A 21,487-nucleotide genomic window follows, 5' to 3' on the forward strand; every position below is an offset into this window, starting at 1 on the left:
AGGACAGCAATAACATTGCTAATCAAGTCTAAGGAACATAGAGGCCTTGTCTACAGGAAATTCTTTTATCAGTTTTAACCTCCGAATTTACATAAATTCATAAAGAATAGGCTTCCTCATGTTCAGGAAAGCAGATAAATCTGCATCCCTGCCAATCTATCTAACAGGAGTCTGGATTTTCAGAGAAGCATCCACAACCCTGCTGGAGGTCAACAGGAGCTCAGGGTCTTCTCTAGGAAAGACATTCTGCACTTTCCATGATGCAGCAGTTGGACTAACATCTCTTGGTTGGGCAGAATATTCATTCAGGTTTGTTTCCATGGAAATGTGTCTTTTCAGACACATTCCTAGATCTTCTCATCTGAATCCTAAAAGCATAATCTGTAATTCACAATTTATTATAAATGCAGTATCTCACTGTATGAGGTATGCACTAACATCTTTAACTACATTCACTGTGAAGCGTCATAATTTTCTAATTTTAATTATGCAGCATGTTAATTGGTCTAAGAGAAATTACAAAAATATAAATCTGCATTTTATATAATCTGCATTGATTAAAAAACTGAAATACTTTTTCCTTCTGCAATAACTGAAAAACCCAGCTAAATATAAATAATAACTGAAAAACCCAGCTAAATAATTTCATTAGTTTTTGTGATCCAAAAAATTGCCACACAAAAATTCTAAATAAGTAGTCTAATAAAGAGGCTCAAGCAACAAAATGAAAAATAAGACAAAATTTAAAAAACCTCACAGCACTCATTTATAAGATAGTCCTGTGTTTAAGAAAAAAACATGCCTGAGCAATTGAAATTGCTGATTTTCTACATATTCTACCTATTTAGATGCTGGAGCTAAGTGTAACAACCACCAAGCCACAGGATGATGTAGCAGCTATTGCACCTATCATTTACTCTACCTTGTAATCAAAGTTTTCATTTAAGAAGTTTTTACGAAGGGCATCCGAAAGGTACAAGACTGTAGTAATGATCACACTGAGAAGAAAAGAATGAAAAAGACAGGAGTTTTCATTACATGGAAATTCATATTTAATACTCAAAGCAGGACAATTTTCCAGTGAAGAAACAGACATAGTGTGCCTGCTGGCATTGAATACGACATTTTCAACATACCATATAAATACCTAACAACATCTATTGACAGAAAACATGCTCATTAAGATAATGAGTGCTGAAAGAAGGTGCACCAAAACCAGACATTCTATATAGAGCATAATTGATCAAGACCAATCATAAACTTTGTTCTCAAAAAAATTATTATTTCAGATTTATTATACACCTTATCTTAATAGTATTAATACCCACAGTTGTACAATTTGTTTTCAGCTTTCTTGGTATTGAAAATACGTGCATATAGATTATAAATAAAATATCTAGTAAATGCTAATATTCAACACTGATACCCCTATGGACAAAAAGTCTTTTTAATGACAACAGATAAATGCAAAACTATGTGAGCTCTGAGAGAAGGATCTGCTTCTAAAGATCTCTATGCTGTATGTTGTAAAAAGTCATACATTACCCTACATTTACACCCGCATGAATTAGAATAATCTTTCTTAAATAAATACATATGACCAAGATCCTCTCACAGTGGTTGTCACCAGAGATCAACGATGGTTTTGTTTATTGTAGCAACCAACCTTGGTAATCTACAGAAATAGAACATTCTTTGAGATTATTTAAATACACCTAATTTCAGTGGCTTAAATTAACCCCTGCAGCACTCTTGTCTTCCAACATATTTAGTCAAACTAGAAATCCATGTAAAGCATTAAATTATTTTTGAAAATAGTCAGAAGTGAATACTTATAGAGAGAAAAAAAGATAAACACAGAATGATCTTTTTGCTGTTATGTATTTTACAATAATCAACTGTTTAAAGATATTCTGAGAAAAAAGGTTATATCTACACATTTCATTTAATTACCATCTGTCTATTATTAATACATCTAGTTCTTTGAATATAGTTCTTGAGCAGCATGTTGTTACAGTGCTAAAATATGTTTTCCTTTCTATATTTTGAACTTTTTTTTTTTTACTATTTTTTGCAATGCATTCAAGACAGAAAGACTTAAGAATAATAACAGCAATATATATATTTCAAGGTTACAATATTTTTCATTTTTACAACACTGGAGAACTAAATGTTAGCCAACCCACCTAGAATATAAACTATATTTTTCTTCCAGCACTTTGGACAATTTTCACGTTTATAAAGAAAAACTGGCTATCTGTAATTTAACATATTAGTAGTTCAAATGTTTACTTCCATTCTTCTACTTTTAAAATTACTGTCCCTGCTAAACTTTACCTTTGTGTTTGATGTGCTTGAACACCTGCACCAGCCAGTTCTGAGACTGTTTTTAGAACAGGTCTTGAGGCTCAAGTTTCATTTATTCCTATTCCACTGCTCAAGTGGATTTTCATGCATATTATTTTCTCAAGGATTCCACTGAAACTTTTCTATCCAAGTAGTGTTCCATGCTTAGCACTCATCAGTAAGTTAACCCCACCTTTTCACCAATGGAGAGTTACAGCCTTTGTACAGCACTTGCTATTGCAGCATGGAACAAAAGTGAAATGTTAGTAAAATGCAGTATAAGCAAAGTTAATAATGGAGGCATGGATAAGAACAGAGCCCTGTCATTCTTGTTGTTGTGCATGATTTAATTCAAGGTCCATATGCTTCACAGAATGGAAATAGTTTGTATATTTCTGGAAGACATTCTGGTAGAAAAAGTCCGTTTATCACAATTTGAGCTATATGAAATTTCCACCTAAGTCCAAAGTAATAAATCCCTGAAAACAGTTCTCAAGAGAAAATTCCACAAGATCCATAACCATACTGCCAAGTTTACATGACATAATTCTATTTTTGTCTGAGACAATTCCTTTCTTGCTACACTCCTTCCATGACAGGTGAAATTGAAGAGAAAGATCTGCTTCAATTCTTATGAAGTGAATAAAGCAGACAAATGCAACTTCTAGAATATTTTTTGAAGAATGTTCCTGAGATAACAGAATAATTGCAATGCAAGTATTTCTTCCTGCAGAGAACTTTGCTCAGGTTTCATTTATTTGGTAAGCCAAAGATATGATATGGATTAGGTGATAAAATGTGGGTCTCTAACATGAGAGGATATGTTGTAGATAAAAAAAGCCTCAAAACACCAGATGCAACACACAAGGTTGAAGACATTGTTTTTGACCTACCATCTGTTATTCTGTATCTACAACAGTCTAAAATCAGGTAGAACAGAAAACAAGCTAGTGCTAGGGATGCTCGTATACAAAAAAAAGCAGAAATGCACAAAGCAGAGGCAGCAGCCAGAGGACAGCTGCCTGATTCGGTACAGTACTCACATTCCAAGTTGATTCCCAGCCAGTGATTGCCAAACAACAACATTCATTTGAAATTCATCTGAGTATCAAACTATAAACTACTGAACTTGTGACAAAACTTGCTTTTCTTCCTCTTACCACCTGCCACATATTTGTTCAGAATGCCTGTTTTACAGGAGAAAACTCTCTACTTTGAGTTACTAAGTTATTCTGGACTCATACACAGGATGCTAACCCAATGTCTGGTAAGGCCATTGTTGATGGAATGGCTTTTCCATCAAATTTTCAGAGCAAACCTTTCAGCAATAAGCTGTTTGAAAAATACAGAAGTTCAACAACTGCTTACTGCCTGGGCTATACTCTAGCAACATGGCTTTTGCCTGGGCAGCCAGTGGCAGAAAATGAAAATTTCCTTTTCCATGGTGATATAGGACAAATGTATAGCATTAACTTCTCATTCCATTCTTTACTATCAGACTGAAATTATCCCAAGCACAGAGGTATTCAAACAGAAAAAAATTCTTTCATATTTCATAAAAAAATGAAATAAACCTTGAATCACATATGTGTATGTATCTATTGTTATAGGTTTATGAGCTTATTTATATACGCATGCCTATGTATATATGTTTTTTGTGAAGGACTGAATGCCAGGTTCAGTTGCTAGCAACATTTTGCATTACATAAAAGCAAAAATTTGTTAGGAACACTATGTATTACATAAAAGCAAGAATTTTTGTTCATTGTAGGAGTCTCAGACTCCCACACCATGGGAGCTAACAGGATTCTTTAGAGCAGCCATTATGATGACACTAATGGTGATTTGATACCTTCCCTTGTACTCCATTTGAGTTACTTTTATAATAATAATAATAGTAATAATAATAGCAATAATAATAGTAATAATAATAATAATAATAATGTATTTTAGCCATTACTGAATTTTATAACCAAAAGGATTCTCTGCTTAAAGTACTTATGTCCAACTGTCAGTAGATACATTTGAAATTTCAGTGTAAGCAACGTATTATGCAAACCTTACTTTACAGATAAATTATTTTCCTATAAGTAATACTATTTGTACATCTATTTGTAAGCTTATAATATTCAAACTGAGGATTGGATGACTTAGCTTCTCCACCATCAAGTAGAATGCTGAAAGGCTATACATAGTTAATTACACAGAGATCTTGAAAATTACAGCTTCTTGTATACCAAGAAGCAGAAAATTAGTTCTTTATTCTTTGTGTCTTTGCCTATGATACATAAGCATAGTATATTATGCATATCAAAGATTTGCTCAGCACGTAGTTGAAGCTCCTTTGCTCTCCAAGTCATTCTTCTCAGCTGTTAATAACACGACATATCTGAAAAATTCAGCTGAGTCTGTTAACTGCTCTCCAAAGGTGCCAGGCAAGAGAAGTCGTTCTTCTCCTAACATTAAGCTAACTGAAGCCCGTGGCCATTACACAGTGACTTCCAGTTGAAACTGTGAAGGTCTTCTCCAAAGCTTCAATTTTAGTCAGGTATATTTTGCTATAAAATTTAGTATTTCTCTCTGGCACTAGGCAACTGATTCTGACATCTTCCTATATTATGTGGTGCTCATCTGCAGTTACAAATAGAAGCTAGATACTACCTAGTTGATGTAGAAAGAAAGTCTACTTCTAGAATGAAAAAAATTAAAATCATTATTTCCATCGTAAACATAAAGCCGTCTTTGTCACTCAGTAGTCACATTCATGTTAGAAATATTAAATGACCATAAGTAATTCTTTTGCTTCCCGGCATGCATGCTGACTATCTCAGATATTACACGGTTATGAAGCTTTAAACAGAGTTATTTCTGTCTCTTTGCTCAACTGTTAGAAGCTAAGAATGTTTTTGCATGTTCTCTTTCCATTACGAAATACAATTCCAAAAATCCATTTCTCTGCTTTTCTGCTTTAGTGCTAAGTTTGCCCTTTTAAATGTCACTTTATTTCTCAAATTTTAGAAGTCAGTTGGCAGTTTATAATGCTAGCTATTAATACCTTCACACATTGGGCATCAGAACATTCAGAACTATAGATCATACATGTGTCATCTTGAAACATCTTAGTTCCTGGACAGTTACAGATTTGACTTCTTGAGCTCATAGTATCTTCTGGTTTTGGAGGATTTTTTAAAAATTTCTCAGACAGCATCCAAGTATCAGATGCTACATAATCACTGAAAGCATTGCAACTATAAAGAAGAAAAACCCCTAGGAGCCAGGGGGCAGTGAGATTTTTATATGTAAATATTGTATATGGTAAGAATTATGGCATTTTAAGACTTAGAAATATTTCAGGTAATTCTAGTTCTGCATACATAAGTAAAAGAAAAAAAACATAATTTCTCCCTCAGGAAAAGCTTGTTCCTTGATTATATCCTTGCTAAGACTTATTTCTTCCCTAGCTCTTTCTGTCAATATCAGAGTTTGAATTCTTCTACCACTCTAGGGACAGGGAGAAAAGCAGTGCAGCTGTTGATGTGTTGGCAGTGATGGGTGATGTGATGACACACATGCTGCCTTCAGGTGAGCTACAGTGAGTGAAAGGCCAGACAGATAGAAGGCAACCATGGGATACAGGAAATACAGCACCTGGTTTATTCCTGGGAAGCAGAAGTTTGAAAAGACCCAGACTGTAATTGGATCACTTAATTCTGCTCTTATAAAGATGGGCTAGAACTTCTAGCTTTTTCTTTTAGACATGAATGGAGCAGAGAGTTCAAGTTTTGCCTTCAATTCTGAAGTTTCAGATCCCTGGAAGTGCTCTGGCTGATGAAGTGAAGCTCAGGAAGAACAGCTCACTTCTCTCTGTGGGGCAAGCAGTGCCCTAATTTCACATCCTGTCTCTAGGCTCTTTCCTTTTCACTTAAATATTTTGGGCTGGAACAATTCTAGCAAAGCTACTACTCAGTGCTTTTGAACACCTTGAGGAAGCTGAAGGAAGGCAGTCAGTCTGCCATTGCAATGAGGGACACGAGGTAAAGGAAGAAGCTCCCATTCAGAAACAGCTCTGGAAAAACTCCTCTGCAGCTGACGAGAGAAAAGAAGCAGATTTTCCTTTCTGCTGCCTCAAAAAGGAACAGAATAGGGACATAGGAATAATGAGGCTTCAGTCTTCACCACCAGGCAGGAAAGCATTTAAGTACACCTGGTCAACCCTCTGTTTCTCAGCAAACTAGCACTTCCTCCAGATAGGAACAAATTCCTAGCCAAGCAATTATTCAAAGCTGAATTGGTAAAGATGTGCTTATAGCCCACTTGCTATAGTGGGCAGAAGTGCTTATGCAATTGTGTTATCAGGATCAGTTAGCTGGTCTGATGAGCTCCTCGTGGCCAATTCCCATCAGCAGTTATTGTCAGCTTCTGCCTACCTTCTTTGCCTGACAGAACTGGGCATAGACTCACCTCCTAGATGGTCAGAAACAACATGACATGCATTAATATAGGGAGATGTGTTATGGTTACTGAAATACTGAAGAAGAAAAGTGCTCCTTTTGCAGAACTTGGTATCATCCGAGTATCACTAGCCATGTAACATGCGCCAAGGTCGTTCCTAAACCTTAGTTCTGTACATGTCAGCTGTTGCAAAGCCATCTGCCAAGCCAGCTGTTACTGGAATATATAAAAATTTCTTAGATTATTCATTTTGTCTAAAAGTTCCTATTTTTTTTCCCTTCCTTCTTTCTTGTGTTTCACTGTTTATTTCTTAAACATAATTACTAAATGTAGACTGGTATCAGTCATACCTTATTTAATATCACACACAGAAACAAACGATCATATCCATTCTTTAATTAATAACTTTTTTTTCTGGGATTCAAACTTTAAAAGATTAGCAGCACTGAGGTAATAAAAATTAACAAAAAATTGTTTCAAGTCATGACAAAGTTTGAACAAGTACTATTATGCTTAAATACCCATACACACACATAACAAATACAGATCATAAACCCAAGTGTTGTTAAATTTAATTGTACCAATTATATTGCTACTAGTAGTATGTATAGCACCACAAATTTAAATTGGCCTTGAAGCTAGCAGGCACAATGCAGACTAAAACTGAATTTTAATCAGGCATTGCAATATGTGTCATGAAAGTTTAAGTCAATCCTTCATTCTGGATTCCTAGGTCTCCCAACACAGCGCCCTTCCTCTGCTGACACCGATGTTTGTAAAACTGTGCTGGGTTATCTGATCTAAAGCTAAAACTGCAAAAAGGATAGGTGGTAATAGACGTTAAATAAAACTTAATATATTGTTTCAGACCCATTGTAATTACTTCTTAGAAATGCTGGGAACCCGGTTTTTTAAATATAAGGCCTGAGCAGAGAAGGAATGGCTGATGGGCAGGATTCATCCTAAAATCTCACTCAGCAGTGCTTAGAGCCTTACATGACTGTTGCCTTGTGCTGTATCTCATTTCCTGATTTGTGACTTTTCTGACAAACACTAAATGAAAAAACATGCAAAAGTATCTTTAACAATATTACAGCTGATAATTTCTTCTTGAGAGCAAACAGATCTTTTCCAACTCAGAATTTTAAGAAACAGATTTGAAAAGAAGTTCCTTAGAGACTTGTCATTTGTTACTTGGAAAACAAAGCTGTTGATGCTTTGCAGCTTTATTCTGTAAATGTGTTTCTGACTTTCCAGTTATATGTGCTTACTAAAATTCAGAACAGAAAGAGCTATAGATTATATCATAAATTTATGATATAAAAGAAGTGCAGAGATTTGAAATCTTAAATTAAAAAAAGAAAAACTGCAGCCAGCATTATAAAAAATACATTGAATTTTTATTACAGACATCATATAACTTTATTTTTATCATGATATGTGAATACTACTCATACTTTTTAATAACATTAAAAATGCCTTACTTGTTTGCAACCAAACGCATCACTGTCCAGTCTTTTGGAAACATCTCTGGTCGTATTAATATCCGAAATACTGTGAAAATCTGCAGCAGGAAATCCTTTGGAAGGAAAAGAAATAGTCACATGTCTTTGCTGCTTTAAAAAGAGCAGTGAGCTTTAAAAATATTTTAATCAGAGAGAAAAAAAAATCATTATAGAAATAGCAGAATTGCACTTATTTTCACCATAGATAAACCTCTGAAAGCTTTTTTTTTTATTACTTCCCAAGAATTTTCAAATAGTGATTTAATCCTTTCTTCTTAAAGTGATGAAAATAATATAATGTGCCATTTGATTGACAGCAATGCATAAAAGAAATGTCAAAGATGCATTTGGTTTCCACCCATACACTTCCACAAACGCGATATTGAGAACAATTTGCAAATCAAAAAAGCACTTTACAAACACCAGAGAGTTCAGAATATCTCCTTAATCATGTCAGGTTTTCATCACTTTCAAGATTCATTCTAAAAGCAGCAGAGAGAGTGTAAGGACAATTTTGTCATTGACTTGACAAAGACCAGTGCCTCCAGTGGAGATGCCCAGGCCCCATAAATGGTAGTGCAGCTGGCTGGCTGTGTGCAGGTCACTTAACCTTTCTGCTTCATTTGCTGGATCTAAAAAAAAGTCAACACCTGTGAGCTACTTTGAATGTAGAAAGCACTGCCTGAAAGCTTTTAGTATTATCATCTCCTATGTCATGTAACTCACTAATAAATAACAAAACTATTCCTCTCAGCACATGGGTTTTTTTGTTTTTCTTTTCACAAATAAAACTAACAACAAGGAACCATCTTGATTATGTATGGTATTGCCAGTATTCTTTTAGTATGAAAATCGAGCTGTTGACAACATGAAGAGCATGAGGCAAGTGATATAAACACATCTAACAGAATCAGTGCAGCACCTGACCTTGAAATGTTTGGTATTCATTCTGCCCACATCATTTGTAGAGAGTTACCCCGAAACACAGATGAGATGAAGATACAAATAATTTTGAACACCAAAATATATTCTCGAGTGCATTTTTCAAAGTGTAGATGACAGGCATTGCACAACAGATGCCTTTCATTAGAGAATCACTGTAAAGGGGGATGAATACAGCACTGGGTAAGGCAGATGAGATCCCCACATCCACCCACCAGACAAGATTACATAAAAGAGACAACCTGTTTTCTGAGCAAGATGCCAAAAAACCTATCTGTATTAAGGAGTATAAATAATACTCACTGCAGATAACATACTGTTTGAATGCAGGTGACCAGCTTTACAGATAAACAAGTACCTACCTCTACAAACAACACAGCTATGCCAGGCCATTTTTCTCTAGATTTGCACCTTGTACTTAAGTGCCTTTTTATTTTTCAGAGGTTACCTCCCTCCCCTGTGAGTAATCCCACAGTTCTGTGCCATAATCCCAACAATATGGCAGCACCTTGAACGTTGCTGCATATCACCTCCCAGTAACCTCCCAGATTCTTTCATATTCCCCTTTTATCTCCTGTCCAGATACAATACATGTTTCTGCCATTAGGGATCTCACCAGTGGACTGCTGAACTGAAGAGGCCAAATGGATGTCATTGGGAAACCATAAAACCATGCAGTGGTATGAAGATTTAAAACCCAATGGCTGTGTGAGGTGGAAACATAGCACCTTTGAGATTGCTTGTTCAAAAGAATAACAGTCAGAAAGATCATATGTACTTCTTTTCTTTGGGTAACTAGGCTAGAATCAGAATACATCTTTTATTCCAACCAAACTTTAAAAACAAAGCAAACGTAGACACTGGCATTACATTTTGAATCATTAATATCAGGCTAATTATTTCTAATTTTCACTGAAAAAAATAGAAAGTCGTGTCATCAATGTAGCAATATTAGCTGCAAAACATAGATTTAGTAACAGATTTTAACATTTAAAAAACATTTTTGCCGGCAGTATAAGTGAGCTAACATTTGGTTGGTTGAGTACAGATAGAATTAATGTCTCATATGTCTTCTATCCTAAAAGACAAAAAGGAAGTAATTTTGTCTTTTACATACTCTAAATACCATCTCTTAATATTTCTACTTAGTGTACATAAGGTCTAGTCCTATTTGTAAGATAATACTAGATATTATCTCATTAGTAGTACTAAATTGGTGCTAAACTATAAGGTTTAGTACTAATTCCTACCACTTAAACAACTTCACACCTGAAGGATGGGATGCCATCCAGAGGGACCTGGACAAACTCAAGAAGTGAGCTGGTGAGAATGCCATGAGTTTTAACAGGACCAAGGGCAAGATGCTGCAGCTGGGTCAGGGCAACCCCTCTATCGCCACAGGCTGGGGAGGAGCAGATCCAGAGCAGCCCAGCCAAGAAGGACTTGGGGTGCATGAGAGGCTGCACATGAGCAGGCAAAGTGCCCTCCCAGTCCAGAAAGCCAATTGCATCCTGGGCTGCATTCAAGAGCAGTGTGGTCAAGGGAGGAGATTTTGTCCCGTCTCCAGTCTGGTGAGACCTCACCTGGAATGCTGCATCCAGCTCTGAGGCTTCACTGGATCTCTGGGGGTACACCTATAAAGCATTTTAATTTGGGTCAACAGTCCACTTTGAAGGTAACTGCATCATGTTCCACTGCTTTGATTCATGCTGTAGGATTACCAGGCTACACGATATCAAGGCTTTGTAGAGCGTCCAGAGTGCCAAAAGCCAATAAGAAAGAGGGTGGTTCCACAGTGAGCTGGTAGTTCCTGGGCAACTCATCCATCCCTTGGCCAGTTCCTTTCCAAGATCTTCTTTGCTTCACTGCTTTCTTAATCTACATCAGAAGCCACCTAAACGAGTGGCTTTAGAACTACCCCTCTGCCCCAAACCTCATCCTTTCAGAAGTCCCATACGTGAGTGGATGTCCCTGCAGAGCAGGGGGAGGATGGTGGCTGGAACTGAGCTTCTCCAGCAGAGACACTCCCCATGCCCAGGAACCTCACACAGCCTGTGTCCCAGGGGCCATTAGAGAACAGGGAAATAAATCCACTTGGTGTTAGGGTATGGCACTCACCTTACCCTCCTCAGGCCCTGGAGCTGAGAGGGATGACAGAACTAGTAAGATTTACACTCATCCCTATGAAATATTGTATTTTCCTTCATCTCTATTCTGTCACACAATGTAGGGTACACTGCCATTGAATAAAAACTAGGCCTTCTGGCAGGTGCTTGCGTGTTTTGTCTTCTTTTAATCTATTAATTAAAAACCCCAAACATATTTATCAAAGCCACCTTGCTTTGGTCAAAGCTGCATTGTGCTAACATAAGTTTTTGCATTCACTTTCCCACTGATCTCTTGCTATTCATAACTTCCACTGTTACCTTTTGTCATAAATTATATTTGAGATTTTCCACAGCAGCAAATATCCACCTAGAAGGTTGCCTCTGTTCTATAAATTACTGTAAAATATATTTACTAGGAGTAGAAAGCATTTTGTGGTAAGAAAAAAGAGCATACCTTTAAAATAATATTAAAAGATAAAGGGAAGCATTTAAAATTACTGTCTTGTTAAAGTCAGGTTTCAAAAAAGAGACTGAAGTATAGTGTCTGGTTCTACCACTCAACCATGAAACCCCTGTCAGTTCTTTTATACTTATTTGCATGTTTTCAAACATAAAATGTTTTCCCTATCTTTGAGTGGAAAAAATCTCTCTTAAAAAACTCAAAAAACCAGTCACCATGTCAATTACTTAAGATAAATATATTTACAAAAAAAAGAGAATATTTGCATAAGCAACCACTCATTTAAGTCATCACTCAGACACACGTCATATAAATATGTGTTTGTGTCATTCCTTCAAAGTCTCCATTTTGTTTCTCTTTGTTTAGCAAAATGGAAACAGCCTTTAGTAAGTTTGGTATACACTGCTAAACCAAAAAATAGAACTGCAAAACCTTCTTTCCTTCTTTGCAAGTACCTTCATGAGTGAATCTTTGGAGAAGTCATTTGCTGGGGGTATTTTTATCAACAGTACCACAAATGCTGTGCAAACATACATTCATGCAAGTCACCTTGAGAATTAGTCTGGAAGAAAGATGAAATGCCATGTGGTACCAGTTCGTAATCGTTTAGTATAGATGATTATTTTAACCAGAGGCAGTTAAAGCCAAAAAAGCACAGCACAAAGCAATTCAAAAGCCTAGGTTACACTTCCTTGTAAATAAGATAAGGTTTCCCTTGGAAACATCCTATCAGATCTGTAACTTCAGGAAGACCCAGTTCACTTTGATACTACTGACTAGGGATAAAATAAGTAGTCAGAAATCCAGCAAGCTGACAATAGTTATCACTGAAGTTTAAATCCCAGCTAGCCACTAGATTAACTGAGGCTACCAGTTTAGCTTATAAAGCATCTCAGGGAAAAAAACATCACTGATATTAACACCTTTTGAATTTTCATTTATCCATACTGATATCATTTCCTAAGATATCTCAAAGCAAAGAAAATTCCACACTTAGCAATCAAAGCAGAAAAGTAAAAAGGGAAGTAGCAAGATGGTTTTGATAGCCCAGTCATACACAATCACCTCATGATTAACAGCAGTGGCGGTCTTGCACACTAACTCCCATCTTTCCCTCTTGCTCTCAGTGATATTTCCAAGTGAGGGGAAAAAACAATATATTATTTAAGATGCAGAAGAGAAGGAATGCTGCATTGATGATGATCAGACTACTACCACTGAATCACTGTTTGAGCTGATGCTGATTCAATGAGATCTGAATGGAAATAAGAAATTCTGGACTTGAGTTCTTAAGACCTCTGTTGTGATAGCTGATGGCACCAGCTACAGCTGCTTTCCATATGTCTCTGTGTAATAGCAGGCTATGTGCGTGGGGGGAATTTCAATGTGTCAAATCAAACATCATTCAAGCATTAATTCCAGAGATTTTTCATATTCTAGAAGGAAGAAAAGTCTGAATAAACTCAACACTGTATTTCACAGATATATCAAACAGAAATAAAGCCTGAAACCTCTAGGAATACCTAGAGGTTCAGAACTCACACAAAAGGTAAAATATTTCCACTAAAAATGCCTAGGTTCCACAATATTTACTAAAAATTGCCTAAGGATAGCAATTATGCTAGGTGAAAATAGATGCTGTATGGCTTATATAAAAATAATTCACCCTATACACCTCCCAGGTAGTGCTCTTGACTTCTGATAACTTCTTAGCAGCATTTTCTATCTGTCAAGCTCTATATGACCACCTCACTCAAAGAAAAGGCACTCATAAATGATATGCTCTTTTCAGCTCTAAGCAGCTATCAGGAATTTAAGTAAATCTGAAATTGCACCATGACTAGACTCCCCTTTCCAGGGCAGCACTTCAGTATATCAAATGGTAATTAAGGAGTAACGCCTACAATATATTATCACATTCAGACATGATTATTGGCTAAATAATGTGCAAAAATGATTACTCAAGATTTTTTGTGTGGATCAAATTTGGTACTATATAACTTTCCAGGGTCCAGTAGAATGGAAATCTTAGTAGTTATGTTTCTGCAGGAAATCTTAAATTCAAGAAAAAATTTTTAATCCCACCCCTCCTCCATAAAGAACTTAAAAATGTTTTATCCCCACAAACCCAGCAACTCAATTCCTGAAACTGGTAGAAGTTGTCTTAAGAGACCTCTGCAGCTACTCTTTTGCATGATTGAAATGAGCAGACAGACATTATAAGTCTGACACATCCTCCTGCCAATGGACATGCTGCACAGCTAAGAAAAATTAAGAGTTAGTTGATTATGCATTTCTCAAGCTGCATGTTTGCTATTGCCATACATAATTTAATGAAGGAAAAAAATAAGCAAGTATAATAAGCCAAACATAAAATCCCCCAATTGCCTGACAGTAAAGAGCAGTGTAACCTTAGACTGACACAATCTTTAGAAGAGGTTTAGAGGCTAAGTTCATGGCTTTAAAGAAAATTTCTAGTTTCCTCCATCCAAATTCTCTCTGCTGTCATTGCAGAAGCAATAACAGCCTTGCCCCACTGTGAGAGTGGAAACAAGTTCCCAATAAAAGCTGTGCAATAGTTAGCGAATCAGTAAAACACATTGCATTTAAATCCTGAAGTGATTCATCAAAGCACATGGACATCTTAAAGGGAGATAAATCAAAAAGAGAAATAAAAAGGCCTAAGCAAGTGGAAACATAATTCTGTTACTCACCCTCAGCTCTTCCTTTGTGTTGAAGCTATCAAGAAGCTGCTGATAGTGTCTATCAGTCATTTGTCTCAAGAGTGACAATAAGCAGGAGACAAATTCCCCCTGTTCAGATAAGCCAAGAGGAGAAATATTATAATGTTTTCTGCACTTGAGCTTAAACTCTTATATTATAAGCACTTGAAAATAATTAACAAATGCAAGGGAAATTATTCTACAATTAGGCTTCAACTCCACATTTTGTGAAAATACATTGATTGCACTTCCTTCCCATTTAAGGAAATATTTTTCCCTAAATGGAGTTTATTTGCTTAGAAAAATCTATTTTAATTAGTTCCAGCAGGGCTAAACCAGTAAAATTTTTATTTGTTATTTATTTGTTTTCCTTGTATCTGTTTTTAAACAAATTACTTAGATTTCTAAAATTACAACCTCTTTAGTCAACTCAGCTTTGAAACAAATATAAACAAACATATTTTGCAAGAATTCTGGAGAGAATGCTATTGTTTTCCTTTGGGGAAGAAATGAAAGGAATTAGCTGGGAATTATTAAAAACATTCTGTCATCTGAAACCCCCAAGATTTGTCAAAAAGAAAACTCATTTGTAGGACTGAACAAACTTCGAAAATGTTTCAATCAGAAATTTCTTTGGGCTTACAGTAGAATTTCTCATTGAAAAAGCAGAGAACTGCACTGGGTATCTCCAGTAAGCAGACAAACAACCAAGATATTATAGGAAGGAACAGACTCTTCCATTCACCCTTTCCCGTCTGCTTATTCAGCTTTGGACTGGGAAGAAACACTGAATGGTATCAGTCAGGTCTGACTGCAGAATTGATGAGGACAGGGAAGAGTCAAAGGTTTGGTTTGCATCCCAATGCTTAGAAAGGACAATTCTGAAATCTCACAAGCTTGCTAAAGAATGGGAAATATATTTTTGCATGTACCAGGAATGGAGAATGAGACTGAGAGAACAGACAGGTGATAACAGTACTTTAAAAGGGTGTCTTTCATTTGCTTATCAAGTGAAATTTTAGGAATATTTCCCTCTGTCTTTCAGGAAAAACAGAAAATGATATTCAAAAGAAGCAGTATATTTTCACAGGAATGGTTGTTCTAGATTTTACATTGGAAGGCCTAATTCATTTGTGATTATACCCGGTAATCATGTGTGAGGTGATGGCTTTCACTGGCAACATGGTGATACTTCTACACTGAAGTAATGATTCTAAATTTCTTACTTCCCTTTGTTTTACAGTAAACATAGCATTCATAGAAACATAGAATCACAATCTCAAAACAATATCCTAAGGCTACAACATCTCTTAATATTCATGCTCTGGGCATAAACATAAAGGTTACAGCTGCTGTCTTGTAAATATCTGTATACCCAATTGCTAGCTTGAGTTACAAAACCCCTTCCCTGCCTAGGCATTTTAAGCAGTCCTTTTTAGTCACCTTTTTTCTGTGTTCCCACATTTGTTTCAACTTATATAGTAGTATATTAAAAATTACAACCTGTTATAGAGAGCTGTACTATTACAGTTGACAGACAGATTAGTGTTATAAAAGTATAAACTTAAGCTTATTGTTAACTGACTTCTAAATTTGAGCTTTTAATTTGAATGTAGGTAGCTATACAGGCTGGTTTTTAAAATAGCAATGCACATTCAGCCTCATTTGTTGAGCACAACATAAAAATGCATGTTGTAGGATTTCTGCCAGTGTTGGCCGCAGATTAACTTTCAAATCATGCACAAAAGCAAATTCCACACACATAACAACCTTGCTAAAAAATTTAGGGTCCAATTCCAGTGTCAAAAGTCAAGCCAAGCAGTATACTAAAATCACTTAGGTAGATTCCTTAAGTAATTTTTTGTGTCTTATTTCAGGAGCACAATTATTAAAAACCATGGAACTTTCAATTAAATTGCAGCTCATTAAGGTCCTGAGGGACTGAACTTTCAAGATCTAAAATCAATTAAAGTTCACTTTAATTAGACTGCTTTCTGCCAATTCTTTATATGCAAGTGCATTTTTACTGAAGGAAGTTCAAAGGTCTAATTCAGTGACAAAACAAAGTAGAAATTTCCCTTTCACCATTGCATTAAATTCCACATTTGCCAATGCAACATCTGCAACACTGTCACCCTGAAGCCATGTCTACTTCATGCTCAGTTTAAAGCATCACACCCACCTTGCAGGTTACCACTGAACAAAGCTGCTGACTGAAAATTAAATGATATCCAGCTACAAAAGCTGCTTGAAACAAATGGTGGAGTCACAGCAGCACAAAGCCCAGAGCTGCCTGATCTGATGCTGTTTCTTGGTGAAGAAAAACAGTGAAACACAGGCGTAGGAGACCACACTCAGATGGGTTTGGGACTACTTCCACAAGGAAGACTATGTCTCACTCAAAACTATGAGAGAATTTTATTAAGTGCGCTACCATGGCACATCTCACAAGGAATTTTTTATGACACATGCAGTTTGAAATAATGGCAACATACTGGAACAGACTCTACTGCTGTACTCACATTGAGTACTTTATCATACATGCTCTACAAATAGTTCCAAGAATCTGGCTCCATGTGCTGCCAGAAGCCCATACTGGATGATATTTCTACATAAATGTATATAATTGCCTTATGCTGTGCTGTGAGTCACTTCCACATTAAGTATTCTTTGAGAGCTTGCAGTGACAATAACATGGCTTTTCTCATGCATAAAAGAAAATTTTGCAACTTGAAAGCACTTTCAGAGTCTAATTTTTTGATGGTGTAAAAGAATTACGCTGTCATGGTGTTTAATGAAAACTTAATCTGCAAGCAAGGGGCTATCTCATAACAAGCCAATAAAATCAGAGCTTTGCTACACTAACTTTGCTAGTCTAACACCACCACCCTTCCTTTAGCTTAGATTTCCTTGTGGTGGCCTGATATGCCACAGGGCATACATTTGCAATTTTGTAATTTAAAGAAAAAACCTCCCAAACTCTTATATGCATATTGCTGTTGAACCACAGTGATTAAGCATAGTGTCATCTTATTACAGAGCTTGGTCAGCTCCATAAAATACTCCATATACAGTTTGCTCTCTGTGGGTCTAAAGTAAAAGAGAAATGGTGGAAAAAAACCTGTGGTAACACATTTTTTCTGCAGTTATTAAATGTTTTTGAAACGTTCGATCTCAGAGGAAATTCTAGTTTGAAAAGCAATCCTCTATTCATTAACAAAACCTATTAGAGTGTAAACACTGAGCAATTAATTAATAAATGTATGAGATGGTAAATCACTCAGCATACAACATTTTCTGCACTAAATGCTAACCTCTTACATCTTCTTGGGGTCACATCCCTGGCTATATTAGAACCAATTTGCTGTTAAAAATCAAAATGAAAACCTTGCTGCAAACAAAAAAAACCCCACTTCATTTTATTTGATCAATGCTCATCACAGACTTTTCTGTAAATGCCTGTATTTCAACCTTCTAATTTCCATGAGTTGTTATAGCAGGTTCACCAAAACATCATTTGCTAATCTTCTAAATCTATCCTGTATGCTCAGCTTCATGTGACAAAAACAAAGCTCAAATTCTCAGCCCAGAGAACAACAAAATGCCTCTCAAGTCATAAATTTAGATTAGTGCAAGTTATCATAGATTCTGCAGGCATCTTTAGAGTTGTTTCATCATGAAAAAATGTATTCATTTTAGGAACTATTATTGATTGGTACTCATCTATTTTCAGGAATTCAAACTGAAGGAGAGTTTCAGAAAGCTATTATATTGCAAACAAAAGGATCACAGTAAAATCATTACTAACCTGAAAGTCTCAAAAGAAATGTTATCTTTTGGGTTTGCTTTTTTGCTTTGTTTTGGGTTTTTTTGGTCACAATCTATACATAAACTTAATGAAAAAATTACTATATTCACTAAAAATAAGTAGAATGCAAGAAAGGTTTTAATTGCCCTCCACATTCTCTCTTTTATACATAAAATGTAATACTGTCAATTACAATACAAGGACAATATATTCACAAGTCTAGTAGTCCAACCAGTGACAATTGTGAGCTCTTTCATTGCAAGAAACTTACAGTCACATCTTGAAACTGGAGGCGCATAGCAGAGCCTGATGGTTGTGGTCGGCTGGTGATCTCTAGTATGGTCCTTAATAGAATATCTAGCAGACTGTTTACAATCACATCAATTTCTTCCAGGACTGATTTTTCCTTAAATAATAAATAAAACATTTAAGATTTTAAAATAGAAATACGACCACAAGTATATTTCCTCTGATGTAGATTTAGAAACCAATTACTCTTTCACTATGGATGCTGCATTCAAGAAACAAGGACTATTGTCTAATTCAGATATTGTTTAATTCTATTCATTTTTTTCCTAACAGTTTTCCATTAATTACATCACAGAGGACAGTTACAGGGATGACTTTGAATATGTAAATGTCCATCAAATTACCATAGCTCTATTTTCACTTGACATTTAGAAGAAAGCAGTAAATAATATACAAAAACTTTTCGGGCAAGATTTTTATAGGTAACACTCATATATCTTCTGGGGAAATTGCCAAGAAAGGCTTAAAATCCAAAAAGCAAAATCCTGTTTTACACTTTGGAACTATCACCAGAAATAAGCAGATGGTGCTCAACCTTCAGGACACGCTTCATCAGTAAGGCCCAGCTATGCTGCTACCCAGCAGCTGAGTAGCACAAACAAATTAGTCATTTATGTGAGCCCAAAACTGCTTGTACACAACATCAAAACAAAGAAATCAAAGTGTTCACTGCCAAAAGAGACCACGAATACCTCAGTTACCAGCATGAAAACACTTGATAAAATCAAGCTGTAGTTATTAACTACTATATAAAACTAGTTGTAGTTCTCCTTTTTAATTCAGATGAAAATACGCTTTCCCTGCTTCAATGTTTTAAGTCTCCACTGCAGCAGAAACCATCGTCTTAATCTGAGCAATTTTATCCATTGTTTACCATGACCCGTCTTCACAGAAAGAAACACTTGATAATCAAATGCACACAACCAAGCTAAAACTCAACTGACAAACAATTAGATCAGCTTTGCTGACACTGAGGTGTAGGAGTGATTTGGGTTTTTTCTTTTGTTTAATTTTGCTTCCTAGACACCCTAAAGCATATGATGTGTAGCAACACTCAAAATTCCTTTTTAGACTTAAGTTGAATCTAGTATCAAGCCACGTTCTCTATCCCTTCATCTAGCATCAAAGAACTGCTAAACTGGCTTCTTATGACAACAGACAGTATATGATATATTTAGGAACTGCATCCACCATGAGGACCCTTCTCTTTACTGCTACAAACTACTTTTGGAATGAGCAGCAACTTTAATTTTCAAAGCTGCCTTACAGTAAATTCACTTGTTCCCTCAATCTCCAAATCATCTTGATTATAATGGAAGGACTGAAATTCTGTACTGATGTACCAAAAAAACATGCCAAAGTCAGCAAGCTGATAACAGTCTCAAGTACTCAAAGAATACTAAAAATAGTAGCTGCATATCCTGAACATTTGGGAGAGTTTTATGTAGATATCCACTTTTAATTGTCTACATCTCTGCCTTGGTAACTCGAAATGGAAGATCTCCTGAAATTTGGACCAGATATGTAAAGTTTTCTCCCAGGCCAAAACCACAGCTCTGCTTTAGTATCTATCACTTTGTCTTGTGATGAGATTTTATACATATCCAGGAGCAGCTGGAAGGAATATGTTGTTGCAGTGCCAAAGGTGCAAGCCACATCCACATCAAAGCACTGACGGAGCAACTTTAATTGCTGAAAGTGGTATGAAATGAAGAAGCACATAAAGGAGCTCCCACTAAGCATTACAAGGTAACGTATGCTGGCCTTGACATGCATGTATTGCACTAATTACAGGCAATGCTTGGTTTTAATTGCCTTATATCCTGTTGTCTGTCAGAACATATCATCACCTTCCCATTTGCAATAAACCTATCTGAGCGAGCTCTCATACGCAGCTTTCACACATTAATTCACAAACTTCAGAAACTGGCCACAAAGTTTATCAACTAGCAACCAAGTGCAATCTCCCTTGCAGTACTCATATCAATCTCTTTATCTAGATCAGCCCTGTGTCCCCTAAGAATACACAGCCCACAATAAAAAATGCCCTTAAAGAAAGTAGACATTTCTTTATTTCCAACACAATGCTAAAGAAGTGCAAAAGCTTGTCAGATCACTATGTGATACAATTAAAATACACATGCATGGAATGAAAAGGGTCATGAAAAAATCAGAATGGCATGTTTATGTAGATTGATTACACAGAGAACTCCTTAAAATGCTCTCGGGCAAGGTCCAGCTTGTGTCATTAAATGTCACTGAGCCATATAAAGATGTTCAAGTGGATGTGACATGGTGTTTACTCACTGAGCTGTTCTTCTTGGTGAGGCAAAATATGTTGCTAAGGATACGGGCACACATTATAAGGTCCTTCTGCTCTTGTAAATGCATGTGGAGATGATGTAAAACTACTGGAAGAAGAATGCATCGAGAATCTGGAAAAAATGAAAAATTTCATCAATAGGAGCTTCTCATAGAGTAATTGAATTTTAATACATCTATAAAATATGTCTTCAGTCCAAAACTATTTCTAATAAGCAGAAGCTTTTGCTAGCTTTAACAAAAAGTTTTGATAAGCAGAAGCTTTTACTTCACAATCATGAGTAAATGTTTGAAGAGTAAACAGTATGATGAAAGTCACTCTGTTATATCATGGATTAAGAAAAACACTACTGTGTGGAATATACTACACATAAAAGAAATTTTTAGTATTTATTGAACTGTCATCCAAAATTAATAAAAAAAAGAAGAACAGTAATGTCTCTATCCATAACAATGAGAAATTATGCTCTAGTGTTCCTGCCATGTGGCAGGATCCATTTGTATGCCAAGGA

General features: G+C 36.0%; 1 protein-coding gene across 1 annotated transcript in view; it reads right to left on the minus strand.

The window, feature by feature from the left end:
* Positions 1-21,487, minus strand: part of DOCK4 (dedicator of cytokinesis 4) — a 140,014-nt gene that overhangs the window by 42,502 nt on the left and 76,025 nt on the right. Inside the window, 5 exon segments of the mRNA XM_031061386.1 lie at positions 923-998; positions 8,283-8,377; positions 14,528-14,626; positions 18,616-18,750; positions 20,961-21,088. Of these exon segments, the coding sequence (XP_030917246.1) occupies positions 923-998; positions 8,283-8,377; positions 14,528-14,626; positions 18,616-18,750; positions 20,961-21,088 (533 nt within the window).

Source organism: Geospiza fortis, unplaced genomic scaffold (assembly GCF_000277835.1).
Source record: "Geospiza fortis unplaced genomic scaffold, GeoFor_1.0 scaffold429, whole genome shotgun sequence".
NCBI classification, from domain to species: Eukaryota; Metazoa; Chordata; class Aves; order Passeriformes; family Thraupidae; genus Geospiza; species Geospiza fortis.